General features: G+C 46.9%; 1 protein-coding gene across 6 annotated transcripts in view; it reads left to right on the forward strand.

The window, feature by feature from the left end:
* The first annotated feature begins 590 nt into the window (after positions 1-590).
* LOC140394858 (double-stranded RNA-specific editase 1-like) overlaps positions 591-24,722 on the forward strand; it is a 424,458-nt gene continuing 400,326 nt past the window's right edge. For 3 of the 6 annotated variants that reach the window (XM_072482018.1, XM_072482024.1, XM_072482020.1), the window contains exon 1: positions 597-703. In XM_072482018.1, the coding sequence (XP_072338119.1) occupies positions 601-703 (103 nt within the window). In that variant the 5' untranslated portion in view covers positions 597-600. Of the gene's footprint in view, positions 704-24,722 lie in introns of all 6 variants that reach the window. The other 3 variants (XM_072482047.1, XM_072482041.1, XM_072482056.1) reach the window with 3 other exon arrangements.

Below are 24,722 nucleotides of genomic sequence, written 5' to 3' on the forward strand. Positions count from 1 at the left end.
TCTTATGGTCTTAGTCAACACTTGGAATATAGGGCAGATGTAAAAGGTAGGTTCTTTGAGTGGTGGGTGCATGGAGTGCACTGTCAGCGGAGGTGGTGGAGTCAGGGTCATTTAAGTGACCCTTGGACAGGCACATGGACAGCAGTAAATTGAAGAGGTGTAGGTTAGGGTGATCTTCGATTAAGATAAATGGTCGGTACAACATTGTGGGCCGAAGGGCCTTACTGTACTGTGCTGTTCTTCCAACAATGGTTAGATTCTCTCTTGTTGGAGATGCCCATTGCCTGGTACTTGTGTGACACGAATGGTAAGTGCGACTTGTCAGCCCAAACCTGGATATTTGTCCAGATATTGGCCAGTTGGAAGTGGTCACTGCAGGCTGTTGATATGAGAGGGAGGGAGAATTGAACGTGGGATGCTCTTGGGCCCGATGGTCCAATCATCGAGCGAGACCGAGCGGGAACCGGCCAATGGAAACCGGCAGTCCAGGTCCTCGCGTCCAATGGGAGAGCGGGGAAGCTGCGGCGCCCTGTCCAATGGGCAGCCGGGAGGCAGTGGCGCGGGCCAATGAGGAGCGAGGCCGGGGAGCCGCGCGGGCCAATGGGGAGGCGGCTCGGGCTGTGGCGGCCGAGTGGCGGCGAGAAGATGGCGGAGCAGCGCGCTGTGCGAAAGCGGAGCGGGGAAGCTGAGACGGAGCGAGCAGGTGAGACTGAGCGGCGGCCGTGGGGCGGGGGTACCAGCGAAGCAACCGAGGCCATTTCTGTGAGAAAACCGGGGCTGGGGAAGCCGGTGGACCGTGTGCGCGCGGCGGCAGCCGTTACCGGCTCCCAGATGCTACGCGGCGCCAGCAGCTCCGGCGCAAAAAAAATAATAAAAATATACCGTTTGCGGCGTAAAATGCAACAAAGGGTGCAATTTAAAATGCATAAATGCACTGATGCCTGTGCATGGAGCACTGGGGGAGATGCCGAAGGGAAAAAAAACTCCATCCTGTGGAGATGTTTTAATATATCACAATCCTGCTTTACGCGGTAATATCGTATTGGTCTTTGCAGGAGGAGAGGGGAAGTTTGAATTGTCTTGTGTTTTTTTTACACATTGGTTTTGCCTCGAGTGAATGGTCAGATTGCACAGGGATGTGGATGAAGCGAGGTGGGATCGTGCCCCCCCCCCCCAGGTTGATTGATGGAGTTCGCACTCATCGCCGCCGCACTTGTCATTGGTGATCACAGGGAGGAACTAAGTGACCAGCGAAGAACTCCTCCATTCACCATCACTGGTCCAAAGACCTCCGGCACATCCAAATGTCCCTCCTCCCCAGCCCTCACTGCACATTTCTTCACCCGAACTCGCTTGTGCAAATGCATTTGGGATTTTGTTTCCCCACATGAGTTGCGCTTCCCTCTGTCTCTCTCCTTTTCTCTCGCCCCCATTTTTAAATTGGTTGTCATGGCTGTATGATCACCATTAATGGTCTGTTCCCAAAGTAAGTTCTGCTTCGGTGTTTCCTTCTCTAAACCACGGTTGTCTTAAATGTTGTTTTCCCCCCCTTTAATTCCCCTGATCTCTTTCTACCTGTCCCTCTTTTTAAAACAAATATTTTAATTAAAATTTGCAGTTTTACACTGTCCAAGAAATGGATTAAAAGGTTTTAATTTACACATTGTTTCCACATGTCCTTCTGATACTTGTGTCAACATCTCCTCCCAGCACGTACCCTTTCCTGATAGCATTTAAATGTGTGGACAGCATTAGCTTGGGGGTAAAAAGAAAAATGACAGTTGTGGTTTTATCAGTTGAAAGAGAACAAAGTTGACCTTTCGGCTGGGACCTTTTTGTCTTGTCTGTTTTATTTTCTCTGCCTCCCATTTGAATGTTTTTGGTTATGATAGTGGTCCTTGACGCTCATTTCCGCTGAGTATACATGGTGTATGTATGTGTGTGTATATATTTGTTTCCCCCCTCCACTTCCAACTACATAATGTATCTCAGCTGCTGCGGGGTATGATGAGACCAATTCTAGATTCTTCAAGGGCAGCAGGGTGATGGATGGTTGGTTTGTTAGTCCCTGTCTGTTATTTTTGGCTCTTGTGCCATTCTTCAGGGAAAGGCACCCCTGCCACTATTTGTACTCCGAATCATCTTCATCTTATTCTATAGATTTGGATGTTGCATTTCTCTTGCTATTTTCCATTCTTCACGGCCTGAAAAGCAAGGTATAAATGTGCATTTTATTAAATAGTTAGCGTTGATAGTTATCTTCATTGATCTGCATGTTTCATCGTGCTACCTTGGGAAGGAGCTTTTTGTAAACCAGTTCAATTGGCATTGAAGGTTGCAAGTGAAAACTTTTTTTTGAGAAGCAATGGGTTTCTGGCAAGAGGAGGAGCTTCCAAGGTGTGCTGCAGTCTAAAATGCGTTGTGTACTCAAGTGCACTGTACATCAACATCAAATTTTATTTGTCATAATTATTAACGTTGCTAAGGGGTTGTTATACCTCCTTTCTGAGAAATAGTGCAGATGTTGTGGGGACTGAGCCAGTTGGATCAGAGACGGAGTAAGTGGTAGAAGGCGGGCGGAAAAATATGGAATGATAGTTCCGGAGCGGTGGGTGTCGTATGCGGGAAAGAAATTTGAGCAGCTGGAAGAAGGATTCTTTCACTAGATATCCTTGCAGTATTTCCAAGCATTCTATATGCAGGCGTATTTTTCTTTTTCTCTCTCTCTCTCTCATGCTTTAGTTGGAAATTGAGTTATGGGACTGGTGAGTTGATGTAAACACCTCCTTTCAGCACTTTTATTTGAAATTCCAGTTTCTAAACTAGTTCAATAAAATATGTCCCTGGACAAACCAGAATAACGTGCTTACCTCGCAAAGTGGCAACACTGACTATAGAAATCATGCAATTGACACCTCTCTGAAACAAATTAAACATATCCTTTCTTTTTTGTAAAGTACAAGTTCTTTTTAAAAGGAATTACCATCCCTCAGAAGTTCATTTTTGGCCTTTTTTCTCCCCCACCACAGACGCTGGCTACTCTTGGTACTTTTCCCCAAAGGGCATTATTCATTACTGAGCTTTGACAGTAGTATTATTTTAGTGGAGTCATTTTCTTGCCCAGTGTCCATACATCAACTTTCTGTTCGAGATACCAAATAGCATTCTAATCCAATGGCATTGAGGACAAGTTGTAATGCCACTGCAGCTGTCTTGGCTGTAATCCATCTTGTCTGTCTGTGCCCACTTTTTGGGGATTTCAGACTGCCATGGTGTGGACAAGGGGCTCTTGGGTCTAATATATTACAAAACGTTGACCTAAACCTGGACTTTGATGTGTTAAATGCCCAAGACAGCAGGACTAGCAGGTATATGGCAGTAGGGTGGGGTGCATTAAATAGCATTCTGGAACAATAGAAGATTCTTTGGCATTCTTGTGAGTGTGAGAACTCGCTGCAGTTCCCTGAACTCTAATTTAAATGAGGCAGGGTTATTGCCAAGTTAGGCTCGTTCCACATGAAGGTGGTCTGGATGACCAAAAGCTGGGGCTGTCAACTTTTTTGCCAGAGGCAGGAAAGGGATGCAAGAAGGAAGGCATGCAGGAGAGCTGAGATAGAAAAATAGCTTTGTCATCGAGACACCTGACTGAAATGGGAGGAATAGTATGTGTTATTTCTGCCTCATTTAAATTGCAAATTACATTGACGGAGATAAGTGAATCTGATTCATCTGATGGGATATGAAGCAGTAAAACAATTTGTGTCATGACATATCTCACTTAAGTGTTTACTTGGTTTGCTTTTGGAGTGATTAAAGTATATGTCTACAAAAAACACATCTGGCCCAAATCACACATGGCTGCTGATTTAGGGTGATGTGAGTCAGTTTTCAAGTAAGATGTTCAAACCACTTGGAGGTAACTGACCCCACCGAACCTAAGATAGTATCCATGGACAGCCAAAATTCACAACATCATGCTTCAGATAATCACTCAAATTCATAAAAATAGTAATGAACCAGTGCAGCTTTTCACAGAAATGCTCACAATTTTTGAAAATCTACCTCCTGAAAGTTCTTTTCATTGCAAAATGGAACCACTCAACGCCACTTTGGAGTAACGTATCAGGTGGAGGAGAGAATATTTTGTTGAACCCCTGAAAATAAATGAACAGCAAATAGAAATAATTTTAGCTCATGACGTGGGAAATTAAGCATCTAGAATTTTTCACCTTTTTAAGTTTTGGATCTTCTAGAGTTTTCTAAGTTTAGGAAGGAGGACGTATCACTGCATGTGGTATTCAGATGGAAATATTTCTCTTCAAAACTAATTTTTACACACAAAACAAAAATCTAACCAGTTCTCAGTTTATTTAGCGACAACTGCAAGTGTATAAATGTTTTGGTGTTTAATGGTTTTATTTTTATCACTTTCAGAATCTGTGTCATTTGGATGTTCCACAATTGGTGTCCTGTTTTTAAATGTAGTTCAATGTTTGAAGAGTTGAAGCTTTGTTCGAAATCTGCTGTGTAAGGCCTGGCACAACCAGTACAGTTTTTCTTTAGCAATTACAAGGGCCAGTTGGGGGAGAATAATTAGTGGCACCACTTATCGTGTTTGTGAAAACTGTGAAGTCATAATTTACTTAGTTTATTGTTTGCTCTGTGCAATTTGGAAGACCCAGTTCCTGCCGATGTACTTTGAATCACAAAAGCAACTACAATATAGCTTTCCCATTGAGAGTATGCTGTACATCGTGTGTAGCTATGTTGGCAGAGCTTGTATAGCAAGTAACTGCAATAAGAAATATTGTTCAAGAACTAAGATTCGAGGGTGGCACGGTGGTGCAGTGGTTAGCACTGATGCATCACGGCACTGAGGACCTGGGTTCGATCCCAGCCCCGGGTCACTGTCCGTTTGGAGTTTGCATATTATCCCCGTGTCTGCGTGGGTCTTGCCCCCACAACCCAAAGATATGCAGCGTATGTGGATTGGCCACGCTAAATTGCCCCTTAATTGGAAAAATTAAGAAAAACTAAGATTCTTTTTGTGACCAATACAGTTCTATGTATGCTTTTTTGTGTACAGTTTCTTATTTCGCAAAGACTGAAAATGTTGCTTATATTCACAGCAGTAGAAATAGTTATGTACTGTACGTGGTTTCTAACCATGTGTCAGGTGGGTGGATGGTTGCGTATTGAAAACATCACATTGTTAAGTTACCTGCGGTTTACATCAAGAATGCAATTAGATACCTGGGAGAGGTTACATATTATAGAACATATTCAACAATGTCAAACACTTTCCACATGAAATAATGGTTAGCCGAGTTACAAAGTATTGGTCTTATTGAGTCGGTTCAAGTATCCTATTTGTTCAGACTAGAATCCCTGACTCATTGGATAGTGCTCTTGCCTCTGTCAGACAGCTGAAGGTTGATGTTATGTTGGGCATGTCATCCAAGTGTAATATCCACTCTAGTGTAATACTAAAGGAGACTTGCAGTTTCAGCTGAGATATTAAACCGAGACCCCATCTGCCTTCTCAGGAGGACATAAAAAAATCCCATGATGTTATTTCCAAGAAGAACAGGAGTTCTCCTTGGTGTCCAGGTGAATATTTTTCTCTTAATCTCGCCGCAACAGATTGTCTGGTCAATGTCCCGTTGCTGTTTATCGGGCTTCACAGTGTGGAAATTGGCAGGTCTCTCTTTTATACCCCCCAGAAAAAATTCCAATGATGACAGAATTTATCCTTGAATATTCTTTTTCAAATCCCTGAAGCTCAAGTTTAAAAGGTTATCTTTTACTAAATAATAAATAAACCAGTGGCAGGATCAAAGTCATCTTGTCACGTCAACAAAAACATACATAGCACTGTATTGGTCACTTTGAGAATCTTATTTTTGTGTTTAGTTCTATTCCCATTCTCTTGCTCATGCCAAACCTGATGGTAGGTAATTTTAATGTCCTGTTTGACCCAGAACTGAGCTTTCAAGTACCATATCTCATTTGTCAGCAAAAATCACCTCTACAACATTTGTCTGCCTCTGGCTTCTTTATGCCCTACTCCCCTCACAAGTTCAAATTTTCCAGTGCTTTCCTCACTCGTTCCCCAAGTTCTACCTGACATAAACTCCAATATGTCCTAAACTATACTCCCAGTACCTTGTACAGTTCTGTTGATTCTTTTCTTTTTTATAAATAAATTTAGAGTACCCAAATCTATCTATCTTTTTCCAATTAAGGGGCAATTTAGCGTGGCTAACCCACCTACCCTGCACATCTTTGGGTTGTGGGGGTGAAACCCACACAAACACAGGGAGAATGTGCAAACTCCACACAGACAGTAACGCGGGGCCGGGATCGAACCCAGGTACTCGGCGCTTTGAGGCAGCAGTGCAACCACTGCCCCACCGTATTGTCCTATGTTGCTTCTCTCACTTATCCCCTTTCTGCCCTCTGCGCTCACTACAACTTTGTTGATGGCATTTGCAGTTGTCTCCAGCATCCTCCTGAAAACTCTTTGCCTTCTACTTCTTGGACCATTTCTTTGACCTCTCCTGCTAATTCTTTTGTTGGCTTTTGTCTCCACTGCATTAAAAAAAATCTGCTGGCTTTCTGACGATTCAGACGCTACTCCAAAATCTACATTGTAATAAGTATGTACTCCTTCCTCGAAGGCACATGCTTCATTGCTTTTAAATGCAGAGAATTTGGATGCAATTTGGAAAACAAAGGCAAGAGGGATCAATAGGTGTGCGCAGAGGTAGAGCTAGAATTTGACTAGCGAACACTGCATAGCATTCTGGTACAGCCCACTGCTGCTAGCTGGGATCATCCTCCTGCTTTTAGGATGGGGGTTGGCAGCAATATGTGGAGCTATATAACCGGGGGCTGATCAATCAATTGTGCTCTGTTGTACTGCTGTACTGTCTGGTTCAGGAATCGGATTACAGAGTTTGCTACAGCGGATTGACTTGAGTCCAAAGTCTCATCAATGCATGGAGCCACATTGACTCCAACAAGACCTCTGTAACACCTCCAAACTGGTTAAGTTGTTGAAACTTTTTTCAATCATATTTATAGATGTTATTGTGCCAGCTTAAATTGTGCATGTTGTATCCGATACTAAATACTTGCGCAGATAGACCTGTGTAACTCATCAAGAGGTCAAATAAATGGAGAATTAGAGGCAGTTTATTACAGCTAAAAGATATGACTCACTAAAAGAGTATCTTTCCATTCGTATTTGTGGCTAAGCGGTTCAAGCTATCGGTAAGGATCTGTTGAAACAATTTGATCAAGCTAGTCTTGTGTCAAGTGTCTCTTCCAGTGAGGAATGTACAGCAGGCAGAAACAATTCGCAAGCTTAAAAATAAGCAGGTACAGTTAGTTGCTTTTCCAGAGGCATTGTCAGCTTAATGTGCCGTTGATGCCCCCATCAGTGCTTTCATTACTTCTAGACGTGACCACACCAGTGTTCCCCTCCTAGCTTTCTCCCTACCTGAATTTTGGTTCTTCTAAAACTCAGCTTCCCGTGTCCTAGCTTGGAGCAAGTCCCATTCACCCTCCACCCCTGGGCTTGCTAACTAGGGCGACACGGTAGCACAGTGGTTAGCACTGTTGCTTCACAGCGCCAGGGTCCCATGTTCGATTCCTGGCTTGGGTCAGTGTCTGTGCGGAGTCTGCAGGTTCTCTCCATGTCTGGGTGGGTTTCCTCCGGGTGCTCCGGTTTCCTCCCACAAGTCCCGAAAGATGTGCTGTTAGGTAATTTGGACATTTTGAATTCTCCCTCTATGTACCCGAACAGGCGCCGGAATGTGGCGACTAGGGGATTTTCACAGTAACTTCATTGTAGTGTTAATGCAAGCCTACTTGTGACACTAATAAAGATTATATCCTCCAAACTAGCGGAGTTCTGGTCTCTTGTACTCTCCCAGCTCTGGTTTCTTGTACACCCCACCCCCCCCCCCCCCCCCCCCCCCCCCCTAGTTTTGATTGCTGCACCTTTAACTGTCTAGGTCCTAAACTACAAAATTGCCTCCATCAGTCTCGGTCTTTCTCCTCATTTATGATCTACCTTAAAAATCTACCCCTTTGATCAAACTGGTCATTTGCCCTCATGCCTCCGTACTTGGCACGGTGTCAACTTTTCTTTTATTGCTTCTGTGAAGTACACGGGGGCATTTTATGATGTTAGAAGTGATTTATAATTGTAAATTATTTATATTAAAGCAAAATACTTCCCTGGTGGAAATCTGAAAGAAAAAGAGAAAATGCTGGAAAATCTCAGCAAGTCTGACAGCATCTGTGGAGGGAGAAACAGAGTTTGATCCTTTGAATGCGGAGGGGTGATGGAATGAAAGCTGAGGATATGGGGAATCCTGTCATGCTTCTGGGAGGGGTATCCCCATCAAGTTATTCATGTTGGGATAACTGTTGGAATATAAATAGCTTTGTATTTTTTGTCTGTGCCCAGAATTGGGATCTGTGACTTCAAAAGATCAGGGGAAGAAGAATTAACACCTTGCAGCTGAGAGGTGAAAATTTATTCTCTATCTTTTGCTTGTCTCATTTCTTCCAGGATAGCTTAGAATTGTGCCTCATTTGACAGTTATTTTTTAACTCCCACTCTGCCCAGAAAATTTGTCGAGCCTGTTATGACTTCTGGTTATCTTGAATCGCTTTGCAGCCAATTCAATGCTGTTCATAAAATCATAGAATTTACAGTGCTGAAGGAGGTCATTCGGCCCGTCGAGTCTGCACCGGCTCCTGGAAATAGCATTCTACTCAATACCACACCTCCACCCTATCCCCGTAACTCAGCAACCCCACTTTACCTTTTTGGACACTAAGGGCAATTTAGCATGGCCAATCCACCTAACCTGCACATCTTTGGACTGTGGGAGGAAACCGGAGCACCCGGAGGAAACCCACGCAGACACGGGGAGAATGTGCAGACTCCGCACAGACAGTGACCCAAGCCGGGAGTCGAACCTGGGACCCTGGGGCTGTGAAGCAACAGTGCTAACCACTGTGCTACCCTGTTGAAGTGTAATGCAACATAGTAAACATGGCAACCAATTTGAGAACACTTCACCTTTGCCCATTGTCATGGAGCACGCTGATGTCATCTACAAGAGTATACCAATTTGGAACACCGGCTTGTGGGATGTATAGTTTTGTTTTGGTGTGAGGAGTTAAGTGAAGCCCCAGTGAGCATAAACAGTCCAGTTGCCATGTAACAATTATTAAAAACTATTTATTAAATAAAAGAAAAGACAAATACACACAAACAGGACTACTCTACTCTCATGCAATTAGGATGTATGAATTACTTTTAAAAAAATTTTTTTGTTAGAGTATCCAATTCATTTTTCCAATTAAGGGGCAATTTAGCGTGGCCAATCCACCTACCCTGCATATCTTTTTGGTTGTGGGGGCGAAACCCATGCAAACCTGGGGAGAATGTGCAAACTCCAGGCGGACAGTGACCCAGGGCCAGGATCGAACCTGACCTCGGCATCGTGAGGCAGCAGTGCTAACCACTGCGCCACCGTACTGCCCCTTGTATGAATTACTAAACACAGTTTATATAGAATGTTCCCCTTCTTCCAAATTATCTCTCTAACATCTGAACTCCCGACAGTCTTCCCAGTTTTCCTGAAACAATATCCAAATTAAATAACCAACTTGTAGTTGCCGCACGATATTGGGATGATACAGAAGTTTAGGAAATGTCTTCTCCTGGTCTAGTGAAGATGTTTAAAACTGCTGTTACGAACATTTTCTGCACAATCTTAGCTTTAAGACCTAGGGGCTTGTTTGATGTAAACCTGGCTTCTCGGCTGCTAACTGAAAAACTAGCTTTCAGGTTTGGTGGCTGGAACCTGGCCTGTCTGCTTTCTGAGACTGCTAGATGCAACTGCCTCCATGGCTTCTGATCGTCCATCCCTTTATTCTTCTTTGATTATGCCTTCTGAGTATTTGGCTATCTGCCCCAACCTATTTCCTTGACTATAGAATCTGTACAGCACAGATGAAGGCCTTTCGGCCCATTGAACCTGCACCAATCCTCAGCGCACTCTACCTAGACCCACTCCCCCATCCCTGCCACTCCACGCATTGATTGTGGCCAATCCACCTAATCTGCAAAATCCATGGACACTGAGGGACAATTTAGCACGGCCAATTCACCTAGCCTGCACACCTTTGGACTGTGGGAAGAAACTGGAACGCCCATGCAGAACGTGCAAACTCCACACAGACAGTCATCCAAGGCTGGAATTGAACCATGGTTCCTGGCGCTAACTACTGTGCCACCCTGTATACTTTAACATGTGTATATCTCTGTGATCTTATCAAATTTTTTTCCTGGTCCAGTGAAGATGTTCAAAACTACTGTTGAGGTTTTCTACACTGCCTAGGCTTTAAGACTTAGAGGCTTGTTTGATGTAAAGCTGACTGTGAGCTGAAAAACCAGCTTTCAGGCTTGGTGAAGACCTAGAGGCTGTTTCTCCTCATAAGGTATTCTAATCTCATTATCTGGAGAGACACATATCAATGGGATCTTTTGAATACAATCTACTGCTGTCTCTAGGCAGATTTCTACCTGTTGCTAGGCATCTTGTTTTGTTAATTTTTTTTTTTAAATTTAGAGTACCCAATTATTTTCTTTTCCCAATTAAGGGACAATTTAGCATGGTGAATCCACCTAACCAACACATCTTTGGGTTGTGGGGGTGGAACCCATGCAGACACGGGGAGAATGTGCAAATTCCACACGGACAGTGACCCAGGGCCAGGATTCGAACCCGGGTCCTCAGAGCAGTAGTCCCAGTGCTAACCACTGTGCCACCGTGCTGCCCTTTGTTAATTTGTTAATGCTGTTGCTAGGCAGATTTATGACACCGTATTGAAATTAATTTCCCATTTCCAAGCCCATTCTGCAAGTTTGTTTACGTGTTCTTGTATTGTTTAATAGACATCCTTTGTATTCACCTTATCTTTCAAGTTGGCAGATAAGGGCCTGTAAAATGCAATACTGAAGTGTTGGGATTGTGATTTTCATTACATTACTGATACGGTGTCTCGTCTCAAAAAATAGAATTGCAAGCTCGATGGAGAGTGTCACTAAAACACAAGCGCAATGCTGCCACTACTCGTGCCTGAATGCCAATGTTGAAAAGGTGATAGAGCAGTATTCTTTTGTTCGAGTTATGCAATGGCATCAGCAGAGAGATTCATCATTGAAGGAAACTTTCAAGGTTGGGTTGGTGGATGTCAGCATCTGGGATGTTGTTAGAAAGGCCAGTAATAATCATCTCATTACGAGCATGAACTGAAAGAAAATGCTGGAAAAACTACAGCATCCGTAGGGAGAGAAAAGAGCTAACGTTTCGAGTCCGATGACTCTTTGTCAAAGCATTGTCAGAGCATGAGCTGGTTATTACCATTGTTTTATGTCAATCAAATATGCTTCAGATAATTTGGATCAATCTTTGATTTAAGAATTGGCATCTAACGCGTTGCATCATTGCCTGCAACATGGACAATGGGATGAAAGAATGAGAAAGGGTTATATAAGCATTGGAATGCTGTGGAGCATTGAAACTTTTTAAAAAAAAAACATTTTATTGAAAATTTTTGGTCAACCAACACAGTACATTGTGCATCCTTTACACAATATTATAACAACACAAATAACAATGACCTATTTTATAAACAGAAAATGAATAAATAATAAATAACAAAAATGAAAACTAACCCTAATTGGCAACTGCCTTATCACAAGTAACACTCTCCAAAAATATAATTTAACAGTCCAATATATAATTATCTGTCGCAACGACCTATACATATTATACAGTATATATTAACAATCCTGAGAGTCCTTCTGGTTCCCCCCCCCCGATCCTGGGCTGCTGCTGCTGCCTTCTTTTTCCATTCCATCTATCTTTCTCTGCGAGGTATTCGACGAACGGTTGCCACCGCCTGGTGAACCCTTGAGCCGACCCCCTTAGAACGAACTTAATCCGCTCTAGCTTTATAAACCCTGCCATGTCATTTATCCAGGTCTCCACCCCCGGGGGCTTGGCTTCTTTCCACATTAGCAATATCCTGCGCCGGGCTACTAGGGACGCAAAGGCCAAAACATCGGCCTCTCTCGCCTCCTGCACTCCCGGCTCTTGTGCAACCCCAAATATAGCCAACCCCCAGCTTGGTTCGACCCGGACCCCCACTACTTTTGAAAGCACCTTTGTCACCCCCATCCAAAACCCCTGTAGTGTCGGGCATGACCAAAACATATGGGTATGATTCGCTGGGCTTCTCGAGCACCTCGCACACCTATCCTCCACCCCAAAAAATTTACTGAGCCGTGCTCCAGTCATATGCACCCTGTGTAATACCTTAAACTGAATCAGGCTTAGCCTGGCACACGAGGACGATGAGTTTACCCTGCTTAGGGCATCTGCCCACGGCCCCTCCTCGATCTCCTCCCCCAGCACTTCTTCCCATTTCCCTTTTCGTTCATCTACCATAGTCTCCCCTTCGTCCCTCATTTCCCTATATATATCTGACACCTTACCATCCCCCACCCATGTCTTTGAGATCACTCTGTCCTGCACCTCTTGTGTCGGGAGCTGCGGGAATTCCCTCACCTGTTGCCTCACAAACGCCCTCAGTTGCATATACCTGAATGCATTCCCTTGGGGCAATCCATATTTCTCGGTCAGCGCTCCCAGACTCGCGAACTACCCATCCACAAACAGATCTTTCAGTTGCGTTATTCCTGCTCTTTGCCACATTCCATATCCCCCATCCATTCCCCCCGGGGCAAACCTATGGTTGTTTCTTATCGGGGACCCCCCCAAGGCTCCAGTCTTTCCCCTATGCCGTCTCCACTGTCCCCAAATCTTCAGTGTAGCCACCACCACCGGGCTTGTGGTGTAGTTCCTCGGTGAGAACGGCAATGGGGCTGTCACCATAGCCTGTAGGCTAGTCCCCCTACAGGACGCCCTCTCTAATCTCTTCCACGCCGCTCCCTCCTCCTCTCCCATCCACTTACTCACCATTGAAATATTAGCGGCCCAATAATACTCACTTAGGCTCGGTAGTGCCAGCCCCCCCCCTATCCCTGCTACGCTGTAAGAATCCCTTCCTCACTCTCGGGGTCTTCCCGGCCCACACAAAACCCATGATGCTCTTTTCAATCCTTTTTAAAAAAGCCTTCGTGATCACCACCGGGAGGCACTGAAACACAAAGAGGAATCTCGGGAGGACCACCATCTTAACCGCCTGCACCCTCCCTGCCAGTGACAGGGATACCATATCCCATCTCTTGAAATCCTCCTCCATTTGTTCCACCAACCGCGTTAAATTTAACCTATGCAATGTGCCCCAATTCTTGGCTATCTGGATCCCCAGGTAACGAAAGTCTCTTGTTACCTTCCTCAACGGTAGGTCCTCTATTTCTCTACTCTGCTCCCCTGGATGCACCACAAACAACTCACTTTTCCCCATGTTCAATTTATACCCTGAAAAATCCCCAAACTCCCCAAGTATCCGCATTATTTCTGGCATCCCCTCCGCTGGTTACATATAGTAACAAATCGTCCGCATACAAAGATACCCGGTGTTCTTCTCCTCCTCTAAGTACTCCCCTCCACTTCTTGGAACCCCTCAATGCTATCGCCAGGGGCTCAATCGCCAGTACAAACAATAATGGGGACAGAGGGCATCCCTGCCTTGTCCCTCTATGGAGCCGAAAATATGCAGATCCCCGTCCATTCGTGACCACGCTCGCCATCGGGGCCCTATACAACAGCTGCACCCATCTAACATACCCCTCTCCAAAACCAAATCTCCTCAACACCTCCCACAAATAATCCCACTCCACTCTATCAAATGCTTTCTCGGCATCCATCGCTACTATCTCCGTTTCCCCCTCTGGTGGGGGCATCATCATTACCCCTAACAGCCTCCGTATATTCGTGTTCAGCTGTCTCCCCTTCACAAACCCAGTTTGGTCCTCGTGGACCACCCCCGGGACGCATTCCTCTATTCTCATTGCCATTACCTTGGCCAGGATCTTGGCATCTACATTTAGGAGGGAAATAGGTCTATAGGACCCGCATTGTAGCGGATCCTTTTCCTTCTTTAAGAGAAGCGATATCGCTGCTTCAGACATAGTCGGGGGCAGTTGTCCCCTTTCCTTTGCCTCATTAAAGGTCCTCGTCAATACCGGGGCGAGCATGTCCACATATTTACTATAGAATTCGACTGGAAATCCATCCGGTCCCGGGGCCTTTCCCGCCTGCATGCTCCTAATTCCTTTCACCACTTCTTCTACCTCGATCCGTGCTCCCAGTCCCACCCTTTCCTGCTCTTCCACCTTGGGAAATTCCAGCCGATCCAAAAAGCCCATCATTCTCTCCCTCCCATCCGGGGGTTGAGCTTCATATAATTTTTTATAAAATGTCTTGAACACTCCATTCACTCTCTCCGCTCCCCGCTCCATCTCTCCTTCCTCATCCCTCACTCCCCCTATTTCCCTCGCTGCTCCCCTTTTCCTCAATTGGTGTGCCAGCAACCTGCTCGCCTTCTCCCCATATTGGTACTGTACACCCTGTGCCTTCCTCCATTGTGCCTCTGCAGTGCCCGTAGTCAGCAAGTCAAATTCTACATGTCGCCTTTGCCTTTCCCTGTACAGTCCCTCCTCCGGTGCTTCCGCATATTGTCTGTCCACCCTCAAAAGTTCTTGCAGCAACCGCTCCCGTTCCTTACTCTTCTGCTTCCCTTTATGTGCCCTTATTGATATCAGCTCCCCTCTAACCACCGCCTTCAGAGCCTCCCAGACCACTCCCACCTGGACCTCCCCATTATCATTGAGTTCCAAGTACTTTTCAATGCACCCCCTCACCCTTAGACACCCCTCCTCATCTGCCATTAGTCCCATGTCCATTCTCCAGGGTGGGCGCCCTCCTGTTTCCTCCCCTATCTCCAAGTCTACCCAGTGTGGAGCGTGATCCGAAATGGCTATAGCCGTATACTCCGTTCCCCTCACCTTCGGGATCAACGCCCTTCCCAGCACAAAAAAGTCTATTCGCGAGTAGACTTTATGGACATAGGAGAAAAACGAGAACTCCTTACTCCTAGGTCTGCTAAATCTCCACGGGTCTACACCTCCCATCTGCTCCATAAAATCTTTAAGTACCTTGGCTGCTGCCGGCTCCTTCTAGTCCTGGACTTCGACCTATCCAGCCCTGGTTCCAACGCCGTATTAAAATCTCCCCCCATTATCAGCTTTCCCATCTCTAGGTCCGGAATGCGTCCTAGCATCCGCCTCATAAAATTGGCATCATCCCAGTTCGGGGCATATACGTTTACCAAAACCACCGTCTCCCCCTGTAGTTTGCCACTCACCATCACGTATCTGCCCCCGTTATCCGCCACTATAGTCTTTGCCTCGAACATTACCCGCTTCCCCACTAATATAGCCACCCCCCTGTTTTTCGCATCTAGCCCCGAATGGAACACCTGCCCCACCCATCCTTTGCGTAGCCTAACCTGGTCTATCAGTTTCAGGTGCGTTTCCTGTAACATAAGCACATCTGCCTTAAGTTTCTTAAGGTGTGCGAGTACCCGTGCCCTCTTTATCGGCCCGTTCAGCCCTCTCACGTTCCACGTGATCAGCCGGGTTGGGGGGCTTCCTACCCCCCCCCCCCCCCCCCCTTGTCGATTAGCCATCCCCTTTTTCCAGCTCCTCACCCGGTTCCCACGCAGCTGTATCTCCCCCAGGCGGTGCCCCCCCCGCCCATCCCCTCCCATACCAGCTCCCCCCTCTCCCCAGCAGCAGCAACCCAGTAATTCCCCCCTCCCACCCCCCCCGCTAGATCCCCCGCTAGCGTAATTACTCCCCCCATGTTGCTCCCAGAAGTCAGCAAACTCTGGCCGACCTCGGCTTCCCCCCGTGACCTCGGCTCGCACCGTGCGATGCCCCCTCCTTCCTGCTTCTCTATTCCCGCCATGATTATCATAGCGCTGGAACCAAGCCCGCGCTTCTCCCTTGGTCCCGCCCCCAATGGCCAACGCCCCACCTCCCCTCCTCCCCCCTTCACCACCTGTGGAAGAGAGAAAAGTTACCACATCGCAGGATTAGTACATAAAACTCCTCTTTCCCCCCTTTTCAACCCCCCTCTTCGCCCCCCACATTCGCCCCACCACTTTGTTCAAACGTTCTTTTTAATAACCCGCTCATTCCAGTTTTTCTTCCACAATAAAAGTCCACGCTTCATCCGCCGTCTCAAAGTAGTGGTGCCTCCCTCGATATGTGACCCACAGTCTTGCCGGTTGCAGCATTCCAAATTTTATCTTTTTATGAAGCACCGCCTTGGCCCGATTAAAGCTCGCCCTCCTTCTCGCCACCTCCGCACTCCAGTCTTGATAAACGCGGATCACCGCGTTCTCCCATTTACTGCTCCGAGTTTTCTTTGCCCATCTAAGGACCATTTCTTTATCCTTAAAACGGAGGAATCTCACCACTATGGCTCTGGGAATTTCTCCTGCTCTCGGTCCTCGCGCCATCACTCGGTATGCTCCCTCCACCTCCAACGGACCCGCCGGGGCCTCCGCTCCCATTAACGAGTGCAGCATCGTGCTCACATATGCCCCGACGTCCGCTCCCTCCACACCTTCAGGAAGACCAAGAATCCTCAGGTTGTTCCTCCTTGCATTGTACTCCAGTGCCTCCAACCTTTCCACACATCGTTTCTGATGTGCCTCATGCATCTCCGTCTTCACCACCAGGCCCTGTATGTCGTCCTCATTCTCGGCTGCCTTTGCCTTCACGACCCGAAGCTCCCGCTCCTGGGTCTTTTGTTCCTCCTTTAGCCCTTCGATCGCCTGTAGTATCGGGGCCAACAGCTCTTTCTTCATTTCCTTTTTGAGCTCTTCCACACAGCATTTCAAGAACTCTTGTTGTTCAGGGCCCCATGTTAAACTGCCACCTTCCGACGCCATCTTAGTTTTTGCTTGCCTTCCTTGCCGCTGTTCTAAAGGATCCACTGCAATCCGGCCACTTTCTCCTCCTTTTTTCATCCGTATCCAGGGGGGATTCCCTTCTGGTTTACCGCACAGTGTTTTTAGCCGTCAAAATTGCCGTTGGGGCTCCTATCAAGAGCCCAAAAGTCCGTTTCACCGGGAGCTGCCGAAACGTGCGACTCAGCTGGTCATCGCCGCACCCGGAAGTCGCCCGCATTGAAACTTTTATAATCTTTCATGCCACTTATATTAACACTGTAATGAAATTACTGTGAAAATCCCCTAGTCGCCACTCCGGTGCTTATTTAGGTACACTGAGGGAGATTTCAGAATGTTCAATTCACCTAACAGCCCATCTTTCGGGATTTTTACATGGAGTTGAGTTGGTTTCTGTGCTTGCAACTCATCACTTCCTTGGACCTAACTGTTCAGTGACATCAGAAGATGTTAACAAGTGCTTCTGCATTGTAGGAAAGCTTCAGAATCTGGGGTTACAGCAAGTCTTTAACAATCAAAGACATTTATAATCTTTAATAAAACAAAGATCGATAAGTTAACAAAAATGAGAAGGGAAAGGGCAGCACGGTGGCGCAGTGGGTTAGCACTGCGACCTCACCGCGCCGAGGTCCCAGGTTTTATTCCGGCTCTGGGTCACTGTCCGTGTGGAGTTTGCACATTCTCCCCGTGTTTGCGTGAGTTTCGCCCCCACAACCCAAAGATGTGCAGGTTAAGTGGATTAACAGTGCTAAATTGCCCCTTAATTGTGAAAAACGAATTGGGTACTCTAAATCTTTTTTAAAATGAGAAGGGATGGCGGCCCCTGGCGGGGCACTGTAACTAAAGTGAAACATAAAAGGAAACAAAGCTAATTAAACTGAAATATAATTTCTGGGGGTAATGATGTTCCCGCAGTGGCCACCGGTCACGGAAGGCCTGGAGCGTACTGGTAGATATTGCATGCGCTCTTGCTTGCACCAGGAGGCCACCCAACCGTGAACGTAGCTGTGGCAAGAGGGGCAGGTAGTTGTATTGGACAACCGCCCATCCGTAACCTGGACCTATTAATGGCCACCTTGGATAGGCCTAAAAACATTCTACTGTACTCCCTATACTCAAACGACTGTGTGGCAACATTCAACTCCATTTCAATCTATAAGTTTGTGGATGATACAACTATGGTGGGTCGTATCTCAAACAACGAAGAATCGGACTACAGAAAGGAGATCGATCACTTGGTTGCATGGTGTACCAAAAACAACCTCTCTCTAAATGTCGGCAAAACCAGGGAACTGACCAGTGACTTAAGGAAGCGTAGCATGCCCCCTACCCCCCCGACATCAATGGCTCCGAAGTAGAGATGGTCGATAGCTTTTAAGTTCCTGGGGGGTCACCATCACCAACAGTCTGTCCTGGTTCACTTGCGTTGGTGCAACAGTCAAGAAAGCCCAACAATGTCTCTACTTCCTACGGAAGCTAAAGAAATTCGGCATGTCTGCATCAACTCTCTCAAACTTCTGCATAGAGAGCATCCTATCCGGCTGCATCACAGCTTGGTATGGCAACTGCTCGGCCCAAGATTGCAAGAAACTGCAGAGTGTGGTGAACTCAGCCCAACGCGTCACAAAAGCTTGCCACCCTTCCATTGATTCTTTCTACTGCCTCAGGAAGGCAGACAACATTGTCAGTGACCCCTCACACCCAGGCTTTGCCCTCTTCCAGACCTTTCCACCTGAAGATACAGAAGTCTGAAGACCGGAACAGCTTCTTTCCCACAGCTACTAGACTCCTCAACAACTCTCCCTCGGACTGATCTGTTCCTAGTAAGAACACTCTTCACTTCACCCTATGCTGCACTTGCTAATGTATTTGCTTTGTTTGGCCCTTGTTCCGCACTGACGCTATTTGTCGATGTACTTTGTTTGTTGTCTACTGTGTACGTTACCTTTGCCGCAGAAAAATGCTTTTTACTGTACTTCGGTACATGTGAAAATCAATCAATCAATCAGGCTTAAGCGGATGACCTTCTCTTCCAACTTCCATCCGTACCAGGTCTGAACTTGCTATTTGCAAATATAAAGCACATCCTGATGAATCTGTCGTGCAATACTTTACCAGTTGCAACAAGATTAAGTAACTATGATCTGAGTATTGGCCATCCAGAGAAAAAACACAGTAACAGCCATCAGCATTGGCAGTTCAGTGTTGGCAATCAGTTCATCTATCTGAACTCTCAAATCAAGAATATTGTGCATTTGAAAGATTAAAAAAAATGTCTAGAACTACTTTTCAAAATGTATTCACCGCCATCTTTCACATTTTGTTTCTTTAAAAAAAAAATTTGAAGTATCCAATTCATTTTATCCAATAAAGGGGCAATTTAGCGTGGCCAATCCACCTACCCGGCAGGAAGACTAGATCGTTTTTTAAAATAAATTTGGTCCTGGGACAGCACGTTGATGTCCGGGTGAGGCAGTCTGCTCTGCTGGGCTCCGGGCCTGATCCACCTGAGGGGGCATGCATGTGCTGGACACTCAGCATTCTTGAAAGCCAGTCTTGACTGTTGGGTGCTTCTCCTGTGATCGGGAGTGCTGTGATTGATCACGACCCAAGTTTGAAAAACCCTGGCCTTGTAGGTGAGGGAGAAACGTTTGGAAGTTGGAAGATCAGCTCCTGAGCAAGGAGTACCAAACCTTCCTCCTGCTTCAGTAATTATGGTATTTATTTGGCCACTGCCTTGGTTGGGTAGGTAATTGAAAGCAAACCCAAATGGTAGTTTTGTTTTTAAGGCTTTTTCTAGAGGTGAACCGTGAAAGATTATTCACAGAGCAGCCAGCCCTCAGAAATAAGAGTGAAATGAGGTATTTGGGAAAGTAGGAGAGAATTACAGAAAATGGGTGGTTGAAGGCTTATCAGTGGAAATGATAGTATTCATGATGATCCAGATAAGCAAAATACTACAGATGCTGAAGATCTGTATTAAAAGCCGAAAATGCTGGATAAACTTAGCAGGCGAGGCAGCATTTGTGGAGAGAATTTTTTAAATTTGAGTACCCAATTATTTTTTTCCAATTAAGGGGCAATTTAACGTGGTCAATCGGCCTGCCCTGCTCATCTTTGGGTTGTGAGGGTGAAACCCACACGAACTCGGGGAGAATGTGCAAACTCCACACGGACAGTGACCCAGAGCCGGGATCGTACTCGGGTCCTCAGTGCCGTGAGGCAGCAGTGCTAACCACTGCACCACTGTGCTGCCCTCAGAAACATAGTTAACATTTCAAGTTTAAATTACTCTTCTACAGAACCTATCTTTAGGGCTGGAGGAAGTTATAGAGGCCTGTCTCTTTTGAGACGTGTTGATGCACAGGTGGAAGCTGTGCACTTGGTTTTTTTCACCTGTTCCTCTCCATCTTTAGTCCGAGATTTCCACACCCTAGAGATGTGTACCTTGCAATGATGGAAATGCAAAGATTCATTAGCTGTCAAGTATTAAGAATGTTACAGCTTGCCTAAACACAAATTTTTATCAAAACTATTTTCCCTTCCAATTTGGGGATAACTGTGAAGTCATCCAGATAATGGAATTGCCTTCAATTCCAAGAATAAGAGCAGACATCAGCCAAGTAGATTTCAATTTACTCCAGATATTTGGATTGAACACTGTATTTTGTCAGAAACCTTGAAATTTCTTTGGGTGATGTAAGTTAGATTTCTACCTAACAGTCCGGCGCGAGAACTTGTTATTCATTTCATTTGTTTACTTTTTAAAAAATTATTTTTCACATTTTCTCCCACATTTACACCCATCAACAATAAACAATAATCAGCAAGATATGTCATTCCCCATAATAACAACAATCCCATCCGCCCACCAACCCCCAAACCTCAGCCCATATGTTTACATAAACAAATGACAAAAAGGAATCAGGGATTACCCATAGTCACCTTAAAAAAAAAAATTTTTTTAAAATGTAAAACATTTATTACCAAAAATAATTTCATAAATACAAAACTTTGATACCAGTTAACATTTAACTGAACGTTTAACTTCATCAGCTGAACAATGACATAAGAATGCCTCAACTTTTATAAATTTCTTGAAACAAAATATATTTTTGCACTAAAACACAATGGGCCTGTCTATTTGTAAAGGAAATGGAGGCAAGGAGGGGAGGGAGGGAAGGGCGCGAAGGGGAGGGTTTTCACAATTATTAATTGACAAGCTCAATGTCCAAAAATAACAGCTGCAGAAGCGCAGTGTCCCGGCACATCTCCTCTGACATCATTTTGGGATGTCCTTTCGCAGCACACTCTGTGGGTGATTGATTCAATGCAATACCGAGTTGTATGTGTCTCTGTGCTGGTGGAGGGTGGGGATGACACCTGTGATGCCTCAACGGTGGCATCCTCAGAGCTGTCCTTCGAGGTGTTCTCTGGGGGCGGGGGGCACCCTGGATGGGCCAGCACCATCAGATGGAGATCCTGAACTGCTGCATGCAGACGCGGCAGAGTCTAAGAAGTCCCTGAGATTGGAACATTCAGCGTTCTCCAGCGTTCCACCATCATGTTCACCCATAGTCACCCTTAATCTACACAGCCCCCCCCCCCCCCCCCCCCCAAACTAATGTTCGATGTTGTCCAGTTCTTGAAAGTGCATAATAAATAGCACCCATGACTTGTAGAACCCCTCCGAGCTTCCCCTCAATTCGAACTTAACCTTCTCAAGGGTCAAGTATTCCAACAGGTCCCCCCCGCCACGCCAGGGCACTGGATGTAGAGGCTGCACTCCATCCCAGCAGGTTCCGCCTTCGGGCGATCTACGAGGCGAAGGCTATGATATCTGCCTCCGCTCCCGTTTCCAACCCTGGCTGGTCCGACACCCCGAATATGGCCTCCTGGGGACCCGGGTCCAGTTTCACACGCACCACCTTGGATTACCCTAAACACCTCCTTCCACCTTTCATATCCACCACCACCATACCACCGGGCCCTGCCCCATAAGCCTGACCCGCCCCTGTCCATTGTTAACATCGAGCCCCTTCCCCCCCCTCTCTCCCCCCCCCCCCTCCCAAGAACCGCCCCTACAAAAACATCCCCCAACATCCCTCCCTCCACCCACTCTTGCTCGCCTCATAGGCCCATTGAAGCCTGCTATCCAGGCTCCAATGTCCGCAGTCCTCCTCTCACCTCACCCCTGTTCACTAACTGACTCTAGTTAGCTAGCGCGGGTGGCTCCCCCCTGCCAATACCTCTCGCCCCCTTCCGCCCAGTCCCAGAGAAAGAAACACCAAAACAAGCCCAACAATCCAACCCCTACAACTCTCTAACATAACATTTAAAAAAAATATATATATTTTTTATTAAGGTCCCCCCCCCCCCCCCACCCACCCCCCGTAACAAAATAACGCAAAATCTCCCTGAGCACGATATATACATGGCAAGATGGTATATTTACATAGCTTTATACACTGGCTCTTGGCCGCACGTACCGTTTCTCCCCACCCTCCATGCTATCTCCCGCTCGTCTATCCCCTCAAACAATCTCTCATTTCCCCCCCCCCCCCCCCCTCCCAGGGTTGCTGCTGCTACTGATCAACCTTCTTCTAACCTTCCACGAGATATTCTAGGAATGGTTGCCACCGCCTGTAAAACCCCTGTGCAGACCCTCTCAAAGCAAACTTAATTCTCTCCAATTTTATGAACCCCGCCATGTCGTTAATCCAGACCTCCAGGCTAGGGGGCTTCGCCTCCTTCCACAATAGCAAGACCCTTCGCCGGGCTACTAGGGACGCAAAGGCCAGAATTCCGGCCTCTTTCGTCTCCTGCACTCCCGGCTCCTCCACTACTCCAAATATTGCTAGTCCCCAGCTTGGCTTGACCCGGACTTTCACCACCTGGGATATTACTCCCGCCACACCTCTCCAGAACCCCTCCAATGCCGGGCATGACCAAAACATATGGACTTGGTTCGCCGGGCTCCCTGAACATCGTTCACATCTATCCTCTACCCCAAAGAACCTACTCAGCCTCGCCCTGGTCAAATGCGCTCTGTGAACCACCTTAAATTGTATCAGACTGAGCCTGGCACACGAGGAGGAGATATTAACTCTACCCAGGGCATCCGCCCATAGCCCTTCCTCAATCTCCTCCCCCAGCTCCTCCTCCCATTTACCTTTCAATTCTTCTACTAGCGCTTCCCCCTCTTTCATCTCTTGGTATATTTCCGACACCTTGCCCTCCCCGACCCATGCCCCCGAGATCACCCTATCTTGAACTTCTTGTGCCGGGAGCAATGGAAATTCCCTCACCTGTCGCCTCACAAAAGCCCTAACCTGCATATATCTAAATGCCGCCACCACCGGGCTTGTGGTGTATTTTGTCGGCGAGAGCGGCAGTGGTGCCGTTACCAACGCCCCCATCTCCATCCTCTTCCATGCCGCCCCCTCTCCCTCCATGACCCACTTGCCGATTATCGCCACGTTTGCTGCACAGTAGTAACTCTCTAGGTTTGGCAAAGCCAACCCTCCTCGGTCCCTGTTGCGTTCCAAGAACCCTCTCCTAACCCTCGGGGTCTTATTTGCCCACACATACCCCATAATACTCCTACCTACTCTCTTGAAAAAGCCCTTGGTGATCACGATGGGGAGGCACTGAAACACGAACAAAAACCTCGGAAGGACCACCATTTTGACCGACTGCACCCTACCCGCCAACGAGAGCGGGAGCATGTCCCATCTTTTAAAATCCTCCTCCATTTGCTCCACCACCCTCGTCAAATTTAGTTTATGTAGGGCCCCCCAACTTCTGGCTATCTGGATCCCCAGATACCGAAAACTCCTCTCCGCCCTCCTCAGCGGCAGGTCCCCTATCCCTCTTTCTTGGCCCCCTGCCTGTAATACAAAAAGCTCACTCTTCTCTACATTAAGCTTGTAGCCCGAGAACTCTCCAAACTCCTTCAGAGTCTGCATGACCTCCACCATCCCCTCCATTGGGTCCGCCACGTATAGCAGCAGGTCATCCGCATATAGCGATACCCGATGCTCCTTTCCCCCGCGGACTATCCCCCTCCATTTCTGAGACTCCCTAAGTGATATGGCCAAGGGTTCGGTCGCCAATGCAAACAACAGGGGGGACAGGGAGCACCCCTGTCTCGTTCCTCGGTACAGCCGAAAGTACTCCGACCTCCGCCGGTTCGTGACTACGCTCGCCACCGGGGCGCTGTAAAGGAGCTTAACCCATCTAATAAACCCTCCCCGAATCCAAACCTGCGCAATACCTCCCAGAGGTACTCCCACTCTACTCGGTCAAAGGCTTTTTCCGCGTCCATAGCTGCCACTATCTCCGCCTCTCCCTCCTCCGATGTCATCGTTATCACGTTTAAGAGCCGCCGCACATTGGTATTTAACTGCCTGCCCTTTACGAATCCCGTTTGGTCCTCGTGAATCACCCCCGGGACACAGTCCTCAATCCTAGTGCCCAGTACCTTCGCCAATAGCTTAGCATCCACATTGAGGAGCGAAATCGGCCTGTACGATCCACATTGCAGTGGATCCTTGTCTCGCTTTAGAATCAAGGAGATTGTCGCCTCCGACATTGTCTGGGGCAGGGTTCCCTCCTCTCTTGCCTCGTTGAAGGTCCTCACTAGTAGCAGGGCCAGCAGGTCCACATATTTTCTATAGAAT

This window comes from Scyliorhinus torazame, chromosome 2 (assembly GCF_047496885.1).
Source record: "Scyliorhinus torazame isolate Kashiwa2021f chromosome 2, sScyTor2.1, whole genome shotgun sequence".
NCBI classification, from domain to species: Eukaryota; Metazoa; Chordata; class Chondrichthyes; order Carcharhiniformes; family Scyliorhinidae; genus Scyliorhinus; species Scyliorhinus torazame.